This window comes from Quercus robur, chromosome 8 (genome assembly GCF_932294415.1).
Source record: "Quercus robur chromosome 8, dhQueRobu3.1, whole genome shotgun sequence".
Lineage (NCBI taxonomy): Eukaryota > Viridiplantae > Streptophyta > Magnoliopsida > Fagales > Fagaceae > Quercus > Quercus robur.
This window is the reverse complement of record NC_065541.1, coordinates 67,202,149-67,213,114: the sequence shown is the minus strand read 5'-3', so window position 1 is coordinate 67,213,114 and position 10,966 is coordinate 67,202,149. Positions and strand designations below refer to the sequence as shown.

The 10,966-nt window shown below is 33.0% G+C and overlaps 1 protein-coding gene across 2 annotated transcripts; it reads right to left on the bottom strand.

Annotated features, from left to right (window-relative positions):
• Window positions 1–2,366: 2,366 nt before the first annotated feature.
• LOC126697856 (uncharacterized) lies at window positions 2,367–8,188 on the bottom strand. Of its 2 annotated transcripts, XM_050394984.1 has the most exons (7): window positions 7,644–8,188; window positions 7,454–7,556; window positions 5,805–6,920; window positions 5,420–5,482; window positions 5,075–5,280; window positions 4,638–4,756; window positions 2,367–2,805 (listed from the first exon to the last, which is right to left on the bottom strand). In XM_050394984.1, exons 1-7 carry the CDS (start codon window positions 7,698–7,700, stop codon window positions 2,697–2,699), a joined length of 1,773 nt encoding a protein of 590 aa, XP_050250941.1. In that variant the 5' UTR covers window positions 7,701–8,188; the 3' UTR covers window positions 2,367–2,696. The 2 variants fall into 2 exon arrangements, with proteins under 2 accessions (XP_050250941.1, XP_050250942.1); XM_050394985.1 differs by lacking the exons at window positions 7,454–7,556; window positions 7,644–8,188 and adding an exon at window positions 7,028–7,135.
• Between the last annotated feature and the right edge of the window lie 2,778 nt (window positions 8,189–10,966).

Here is a 10,966-nt window from a genome sequence, read left to right as displayed (position 1 = left end):
GCCTTCTTGGCTTGAGTATATCCCTCTTGGATTGACATGAGTTTGGTAGTTCTCTTGCTCATTGCTCTGCTGGTTTTACTTCTGGTTAAGTTTTGTTCCCTTTTTACTCAATGGCCACAAAACCTGTTCCACACCAGTAGTTGCCTTTTTTCCATGCCTCTTCTATTTTTAAAATTAGTTGCCACTCTTGAATCTATTCTTGGGGTATTGGCGCCTGTTAGAGTGGTTATGTATTAGCATAAGCTGAGTGGCACGCTACTGCCATGCAAGGACTTTCCAGGTGGGGTAGTCGCCTTTGTAGGTAATCTGGCCAGAGTAAGGGTCGGAAGTGCCTTTGGCGGCAGAGTCTCTCTAGTTAGGAAATGAGTAAATATGACTTGCCAAAACAAAAGCAAAACAAAGTGGATGGTATTGGATTGAATGGAACAAAGTGGACTAATATGCTACATTATCGTGGCTCAAAAGGAGTCATAACAATAATAACAACAATAATAAATAAGAAGAGTGTTACGTCCACAATATTTTTATAACAAATCATAGATGATAATTGCTTAATCTTGTTCCTCAAAAAAAAAAAAAAAAAAAAAAAATTGAATCCATAACTTAAATTACTTTTTTACCCACCTATAGCAACTAGTAACAATCTGTCACTTAAGATTTGTTATGAAAATATTGTGGATATATCATTTCTCAAAAAATAATTAGGAATTTATTTATTATGTTGTTGATATGAAACTAACCAATCATGTTACTTTGTAAATTTTTTAGTTAAAAAATGATACCGGTTAAATGTTCCTTTTAGCTGTTTAAAATTTAAATGAAAACATTTGTAAGATACATTATTTAAAATATCTTATCATTTGATTAATATTAATTTTTAAAAAAATGCTTAAATAACTTCATGTACTAATAGATTTGGACAAAATAATTAAATTAACTCATTTATTTATTCATTATTAGATTTTACAATTGAAATGGACCGAAATAAATCAAAATGTTACGCTTCAGCTACTAGATATTATATAGATTGATTTGTACTAATTACAGTATCACTAAAAAATAATTAATTTTTTTTAATTATGTTGTTGATGTGACACTAACCAATTATGCCACTTTGTAAAAAATTTAGTAAATAAATGATATTGCTTAAATGTTCTTTTAACTATTAAAAATTTAAATGAAAACATTCATAAGATGCATTATTTAAAAGATCTTATTATTTGATTAATATTAATTTTAAAAGAGCTTAAATGATTTCATGTACTAATAGATTTGAACAAAATCATTTAATTATTTGCCAATAGATTTTACAATTAAAATGGACTAAAGTGGACCAAAATGCTACGCTAATATAATTTAATAAGAGTGTAACAACAATAAATACTAAATTTCAACTTATATAAATACCATGAAATGAATTTATTTTATTATTCAAATTAAATATTACAAATTTAAGAGTATCTAGATCATTTAATTTTTTTTTTTTTTTTTTTTTTGGATAATCATCATTTTAAAATTTAATTGATGTAACGTGCTACACACTATTAGATAAATGTTATAGCTAGTGTACAAAAGCTCCCACGTTTAAGAGGTTTAAAAGAAATGATTGGTAAATAAATTTAAGCCTTTGTTTTTTTGAGAGGGTAAATCTCAAACTCTAACTCCCAATCCTAAACACTATTAGATACAGGAATTGTAATCTTTAACTCTGAAATAGACTGTCCATTTCACTTCTATTCCATTTTTATATCAGTGGAGGCAGTATTTAGTCCAAACTCCTAAGGCCATTGGCCTTTGCTCTCTCTCTCTCTCTCTGCTGTGAGCTTGCATATGAGGACTCATGCAAATTACAAGTGAAAACTAGACTGATACCAGATTTAACTTTTTTCAACTGTCAACTGCAATCAATGCTCACAAGGAAACCAATAAAGAGAAGTCATGAATCTACAGAGAATTCGTGGCAAAAAGCCTCATTTAAACATGTAAGATAGAGGCATTGAGGTCTGGAGCATTTGGAATGCTTCTCAGTTTATTTGCAATGGTCTTAAGTAATTAAAATTCACAAGTCATCCATCCTGTTCAACTATATATGAGTGAAGAAGTGCCTTCGACTACGACAAGGAGCTTGCTGCTACCTAGGCCAAGATATAGAAGGATAGAGAAATGACATTCTGATATTTTGGTGAAAATTTCTTCCAAGCTATATCCCCAGCATAGGAGCCTTTCTTTATACTTTTCAATGAACATTTTGCAACAATGGATAATAATATTTGTTACCCCAACAAACACAAGAAAAGCTAGTAATTGATGAAGTAAAATTCTCATAAAAGGCAAATCCAATAAGTGAATACATTTACAGTACAAAATATTGCCAAGAGGAAGTGCATTAGAAATCTGAAATTCACCAACAGTTGTTCTCTATCCAGAAAAACAATGAAAAAAAAATATTCCCACAAAAAATTTTAATTCATTCAGTTAAGAGTTACAACTACCAGACATTGCCAAAGGATATCAAGTTAAAAAAAAAAAAAAAAAAAAAATCTCTTCTAGTCTTACACAGCTCAACAACTCAGAAGAGGCTTATCAATCTCAAAGACCTACTAATTAGCTGTTTAATGCACATGGAGGTTTATCAAGGCCTAGTATCATGGAGAAGAGTCAATATAACTAGACAGGGGAAAAGACTGTAGTTAAAATCAGAAACAGCATACATTCTCTGACAATAAAAAATTGGATGTCGAGTAAATGGAAGCTGCAGCAGCCATAACAGCTAGTTCCCTTTCTGAGCTATCCACTTTTCTTGATCTGCAAAATGAATAAAATGATAAAATTGTAAAACTAGGGACTAAAATCTTCACAACCAGAACTGACTTTTTTTTTATAGGTAATAAAAGTTCTATTGATAGCAAAAGTGCAATGTGTTTACTATTGTAAACTACTAAACTCACAACAATGCAAAAAATACAATCAAATCAAATGGAAAATCTAACAAAAATAATGAAATCAGACAAGGAAATACAATGTGTGAGACCCCAAATACAAGACCACTCAAATAAAGTCCTAGCTAGTGAAGCCTTCAACGAATCAATAGGTCATTCAATGTTCTCAAAAATTCGGGCATTGCGTTCTTTTCATACTAACCACATAAGACACACCGCTACCATATTCCAAACATTTGAAGAATAATTCCTCAACCAATTCCTCCAAGCAAAAAGAAGAGAGACAATTGTACTCGGCATCACCCACTGAACCCCAAACATAAGAAAAACCTCACTCCACAAAGCATGAGCAAACTTACATAGGAGTTAAAGACGATCCACAACCAGAACTGACTGAGATCCAACAGTTTCATTTTTTTTCGTTTGTTTGTTGTTTTTTTCAAATTTGCTGGGCCAATTCACTCGTGGACCTAAGGGAATACCCCCTGACCACAGCCACCACACTATACTTATTGGAGTAGTGTACCAATTGTAGGTTTCCCAACAGAAACTTTTTTTTTTTCTTTTAAACAGTTCTAATATACAACTCCTGTGATGTAGGCAAGAGGCATACTGACATCCTTATTTAGAATCTAAGACCGACAAATGGGGGCATAGTTTCTTTGTGAAACTTCAACGTATATAAAAAAGGAGTTGAAAATGCAAGGGTTAGACTATGAAAAAATTTAGTAATTCCCACACATGAAATGCAGTTTATACTGAAAATTAATCTGTTGACAAGTATAAATTAGATCTAGAATTATAAAGGCCACTGTTTTATGTGCTTATGATTTCCACAATACTATAATGAAATGCAAGAATAACCTATTAGGGAAAGCTTAGAACAACCCGATACAATATGGACATAAACTTGCTAGAATTACAATTCTGACTTCAATGATGAAATCATGGCATGCTAGCAAAACAAAAAATGCAATTGACCAAAGGATTCAGTTCTTTGTTAAACAACAAAGCCTTTATCTATCTTTAAAGAAAAGAAAACAACTCAAAAAAATCAGAAAGAAGAAAAAAATGTGTAAATTTAATTAAGAAAATTTCAAGGAAGCTGTGATACAACCAAAATTACTGCCATAAAGGAAAGCACATAATCACATTTTTTTATACAAGTTGGAAACAAATTGTGACTGGCTTAGCATAGGGTGAACTCTTGGCTGTGGTAATACAAATATGGTAGAAATCATTACACTTGAACTCCTAAGACTCAATTTGGTTAGTGATTTAACATGTTTGTAATAGAAAAAGAGCTTTGGCTTTCCACTGAGCACTTATCTTTGAAGTTCTGTGAGAAATTTTCTGGAAACAATATGAAGTTAAATGCATGATAAGTACAGCTCAATCTACTCTTTCAAACAGATGTAGGATAATTATGTTTGTCATATTTGCTAACTTCAAGATAGAAACATGCTATAACCTAGGAAATCTTCTCAGACTCAAAATAATTTAAAGTGGTGATAGCCTGATAGGTATTCTCCTCCTTTTAAAAATGCACACTGGAATGAGGAATACAATATATATATATATATATATATAAAACGTAATGTCTACTGGAGCTGAAAAATATGGTGTATAACGTACCACTAGTACATCTAGCTAGTAAAATAGGTAGATCATAACAGCAGCAATTATAATATGCTTTACCTGGGGTCAATTTCTGATGCTCCGAGCAGTTTCAAACCAAAAGGCACATTCCAGTGGACATGTTGCAGGCCTTGATCACAATGCAGCTGCATTTCTTTTACTTGGTTCAACCAACTTTCCTGAAATTCATGATCATAAAGCAGTTAATTAGCCAGAAATTCATTCCTACTTTTCCATTGAGCAAATTGAGGTTTTTTTTAATTATTTTACTTAAAAAGGCAAGAATTGCTAGGTTAAAGAAAAGAAAAGAAAGAAAAATAAGAAGCCAAATAGTTGGAGAAAAGATTCACATAAGGTAAATTGTGTGTCCCAAGTTTGTTGACAGAGCATACAAAGCATGCCTATGTGGCAGATAGTAAGGGTGGGAATTTCATTGTTTCAGATACGGCCAGAATAATTCTGCAAATGAAACAGAACAATCACTTTGATATACTCACAAGTTGTTTCTCTTCTTCAGTAAGCGCTTTCTCCATCTGATCAAACATTGTGCTCCATCTTGCATGATGCATGTCAGCACTTGCACTATTAGAAAATTTATCAGTAGAGTTCTCATTCTCCTGATTAAATGAGAATTCTTTTGACATCAGGAAAGGCAACTCTGTAGTAATTACAGCTCGAACTCTCTTCTTACTACGCCGCAATGCTGTATTTGAAGAACAATATACATTATCAAAAAAAAAAGTAAGTAAAGCACTCACAAACAGGTGAGGAAAAAATAATAATAATAATAAACAATAAAAAAAACTCACAATGATCCTGCACGGTGGTGAAAAGAGCATTACCTGAAAGGCGTCCTTTAATATCTTGATGAAGAAGTTCCAACCATTGAGAAGCAACATCAGCAGCTGACAAAAAAAAAAAGCATTGTTATCAGCTGAGGTGCTTTTTCTTTTTCATTGCCACATTAAACCCAACTTTAATAACTTTGAAATACTTATGCCTAATTGCTATAATATCACCTCATCTTCAATCCAACTTATAACCCGTGGAACTAACACATTTTCCTGTTGTACACTCAAACAACTACCATGCTCCCAACAAAATACAAATTTCTTCAGCAGATCATTTTCTATTTTTTCAATTAAATTTGTGAAAATGAAATAAAGAATGCAGTAGACATTTGAAGCAATCAAAGAAACAAAGTTGTAAAGAAAATTGTATACTAACCCTTTATAGAGCTGGCAAAGTTTGCTGCTGATTCCTCATTAGGCAAAGGGCCAGCATTCTCGGATGCCTGATTTGATGATGATAACTTCAGCTCTAGCATGTAGTCTTGACTGACAAGGGTGGAGTCCGAGTCACAAGTTTTACCACAAATCCTCTCTACCATACTTGGATCACAATGTCCACCTGTGCCTGATTTACTCATTGCTACAGGATATCCTCTTGTATGCCTGATCCCGGACAAAGAACATAATGATCCATCATCATGAGAAAAGCTGACTTCTTGTGTTCCTGAATCATCCACATTTTCCAGGTCCTTTCTGTTGGCAGCTTCTGTACTTTCACTATTTAGCTGAGCTGCATGTTTGCTTCCAACCTTGCCATTTTCGAGTTTTTCAGACCTCACAAGGGCCTCAATAATGGAGTGGACCTGTTTTTTGTTTCTCACATGGTTTATAATCCCAGGGTTCAATCCATTGAGCAATCCACTAGGAGCAGCAATCTTAGTGAACCGATCCACTTGTTCTCTCTTTGCAAGCTCCATCTTTTTCTTGATCACATCACTTTTGCTTTTCCTTGTCCGTTGCTTTGGCATTGGTATGCCTCCATGAGAAGATGAGAGAAAACCATTTTGCTTCATCTCCCTCCAACGCCGTAGTGGATCTTCATCTCCCTCCACGGTACTCCCACACTCAGAGACATCTCTTGACTTTGAATGTTCATGAATTTTGAAAGGATAAGATGTGTCCTGGTTCACAGAGCTAGAGACATCTTCTGCATTAAGATCCAAGCTAATGCCTCTGGAGGTTACACAAATATTGTTATTTTCTCTCCCATGGTTCTGAAGCAAAGATAGTTTGCCAGAATTCTCAGCGCATTTCTGAGAATCATTGAAGACAGAATGTTTGGCAGCACAAGCTTCAGCATTGAGATCTAGTGGTCCATGGGCAAGATTGGCTGCTATTGGAAATAAGTTATTTCCAGTTTTCTCAGCTTGAGAAGCATCCAAGTCAGATGTTATAGGCACCTCGGTAACTTGGGACATCTCTTCTTCACCAAATGGAGACTGATCACCAAACTCTTTGTTTTTCAATGATTTTTGAAAATGGACATTGATTCCTGTGGCATAAATGCAAGAATTAACTACTTTTGAACAGCTTAAATCCACTGTCCTAGATAGGAAACCAAGAAAGTAACATAAGAAACAGAAAAGGTAGGGTACATACGTTATATTTGTGTCTCAAAATCAAACCAAATGTGCAACCCATGTAACGTGCTTAAACATCATTATCTGTAATTCATAACTTCCTCTTTTCTTTTTGGATCAACTTCTATTCTAGTTTTAAAAAAAAAAAATTAATTAAGTGCACAAACTGCTTCATCAGAACTCTAAATATATTATTTAATCAGAAGAGAATAAACTGGCAATGCTCATTGTCCACCAAATTGAATACACAGCAGGGGCAAAAAATTCAACTGAAAGAGGAGTGCAAAATACTGCTACAATTTAGAAACCTAGACAAAAAATTATTAACTTAAGCAACTAAGCTTCTTTGCAATACGTTTCTGACTCAATATTAACCAATCAAGACCCTTTTTTCCACTAATTTCCAAAACCAATAAGAAAATTCAAAGATTGAAATAAGACTTGCCTTCAGACCTACACACTGATTCAAGATCTCGCATTTTAACCCGCTTACGAGAAAGATCACATTTTTCTTCGAATCCAGCACTGCCCCGCTTCTCACTCACAATCTATAACAACCCAAAATCAAGAAATAAAAAACATGTACCTAAAGAAACAAAAATAACACAAGAGCAAGAGGGAACCAACCAACCTACCTTTGAATCCGATCTGGGTATCAATAAAGAGCGCTCCCCATGATCCTTCGTTTTCATTTCAAACACAATACTTTTGGCACTCACACCCTTTTATCAAAACAAACAAATCTGGCTTGTGGACTTCAGAATTGACAAAAATATGAGAAAATATCAAATGGGTCAAGAACAAAAATGAATCTTTGTTATTGTTGTATGCGGAGATAAAGATTGAAACTTGGTTGATCTGGTGGGCTAGGGCTGAGATAATCTTTGTTTTTGGGGATTTGATTAGTAGTAAAAGTAGTGTTAATTTGGATTTGGATTTGAATTGGAGAGGGAGAGCGCGCTTTGCAATTTGCAAACGCCGAAGGTTGTCTCTCAGTAGTAGGTGATTCAATTACTAATTAGTGTTTCAGAGTTTATTATTATTAAGTCATTGTTTTTTTGGAGGGCAACAACGTGGGTGTGTTTTCAAATTCAAATAAGGTTGGAGAAGTGGAGGGACTTTTATTTCAAACCCAACAATGCCACGCCATCTCACAATTTTCCCACGCGTTTCTAATTTCTTATCCCACACCATACTCCCCCTCCACGCCACCTAAACTCGATCACTTTGATTATTAAGAGGGTTATTTACAGTTACATGTTACTAATTATTACAGGGTTGGAGTGATTTATTAAGATTTTATGAATTGAATTTCATTATAGAGCTACAAACTAATTCCTCTAGGTATGGATGAATATCTAGTTGAACTTCTTGTGAGAATTACTAAAAAACCTTCTTTTTAAGATTGGCTTACCCTTGGTGGGTTTGTCAAAGACACCCCAATAGCAAAGTCAACTAATAAGTCTTTATATTTTTATCATGGCATTGCCTAATGCTTTCAATGAAAATGACTTGGGTTCAAAATTCAAATCCCCCTCCCTATCATGTAAAAACGTTTAGTATTGAGAGTCTTTGCAATAGCAACCTTATGTAGTTAAAGTCTATATTTTTACCCCCCCAAAAAAAAAGTCTACATAAAAAGGTGGAGGTAGAAATAATAAAGAAGATCTCAGCTTGCTTGTAGAAGGTCTAACACATATTAGCATGAAACCGAACTCAGGAGGATCTGGGAAGGTAAACCAATTGCATCTTGATAAACAATTTAACATATTGCTGTCCGGATTCATACTCGAAGTTAATGTTTTGAACTAGTTATGTTGAATCCTTCTGTCACATGTAAGTTCTTTGGAGAACATGAAAGAAAACAGGTCATGCCGTCATGGTATAAAGGTTCGCAAATTGCAGTAATTGTAAATAATAGCATTTAGCATTACAACTTTACTTGTACTTTGATTGCAATAATAATGATGATGATATTATGTTCTTCATATGTAATGCAATAATAATAATGATATATTTGTTGTGAAATATCTCCTAGCATGTAGGGTTATCCTACACTATTTGGTTGCTGTAGCCTTACATTGGCAGCAAGTATCCTGGAATTGAAACTTACGTATAGCACTATACTATCAAAATTCAGCTTTTGTCTTGATGGTCATCTCATCACCGCACTGAATCAATAGCCAATTGAATAATGCTACTCATTTCTTCTTTGGAATTCTATAGACTTTGAAGGCCCTATATATATGTGTTATTGGAAAGGTTGTAAGTAGTACTTTTGATAGAGATAACTTTCGGTATAAAAGTTACTCATTGTAATTCCTGCAATACAAAAGTAAAGTGGATGACCACTCAATAGAAAAAGCTGTATTGGCTTAATGACTGCAGTGTCATAGATCGTAAAATCATTGAAAAACTACTCATCAATTCCTCTTGCAGATAATGCAAAAAATTCAATCTTTATAAATTTCCTTTTACTGAAAATAAGATCTAGGAGGGTAGCAGAAATGCCACACCAAAACAGCACCTTAAAGGAAAAAAGAGAAAAAAAGAATAATCATGAAGTTAATAATCCAGCAGCTTGAGTTAGTTTCCAACGTGATATCCAGAATTGGAAGCTACGACCTCATCCTCCATGAGCTCCATTGGCTTTAGTTTTCGACAACTACGAGGCCACACTTTACCAGGGTAGTACAAGTCCTCAAACATAAAACCTTCAAAGGTTGTCGCAGGATCGGCACTGATGGGCTTTGCCTCGAAACGAATACCATCGCGTTCGCAAGTCTCACAAACTCAAAATTTGTACTCTACACCAAATGTTCATGGTTAACGATTAATAAAGAGCTATAAAGCGTATTTTCTGTTTATAGAGTTGGGACAAGTTCTTAAATTCTTTTAATAACGTTGTTTTTATTTTTTTTTAAATACGTGTGAGTGAAAAAGTGCATAGAAAAGTATGTAATATTGTTTAAAAATTAAAAATGTGTTGTTTAATACTCTACCAAACGAAGCCTAAAGTATTTCATTTGGTATGATTATTATTATATTTTCGTATATTATAAATTAATATGTTATGTGTGGTGCATAAAAAGTGAAAGTTATTCTATTTTTATTACATAAATTATTCATCTTCATTTTATTCGTCTTTATTTTATTCATTCTAAATCTACAATTATACTTCAATATTTAATCTTCAATTTAATTGTTATTAACATAATTCAAAGGACAATTGATCGAACATGACTTAATGAAATGAATTTTTTCTTGAATTATATAAAATTGATTTAATGAAATTTTCTTATATTCAAGAAAATTTATAATAAAACAACAATAACAGCAAACAAAACCTTAATCACAAAATGTTAGGGTCAATTATGAATCGTGAACATATTAGTTAGAATTGATCATATATATTCTATACAGGGAAATAATACATACGATAAGTTTACACAAATTAGTAACTCATGCAATGCACGAGAAAATTCTAGAAAATATGATCTTTTATATATGATGCAATAAGACTTAAGAAAAATATGACTGTGTATGTATTAATAGGTAATTGTGTTTGAAATTTTGAATATAAAATTATTTATTCTTCCATTTAAGAAAATATGATGCAATAAGATTTCTAATGGAGCAATGAATATAGGAAGTTTTGTAAGGAGTTTTTATAGAATTTAAATTCAATTGAAAAACATAAATTAGACTTGATTAAAACATGAAAAATGTGCGATTTTAGAAGATTATGAAGCAAAGTAGAGGAAATCAACGAAAAGTCAAAAACTTTCATTATAAACCTAGTTTAAAACACTAATATTACTATTTTCGCGTGTGTTCTAATAAATATTACTATTTACTCAAAAAAAAAAAAAAATCAGCCTCCACCACTAACCATAATACGTATTGAGAAGGAAAAACAAACCTTCTCTTCATTGTAGCTAGGGGTATGCATAGGTCG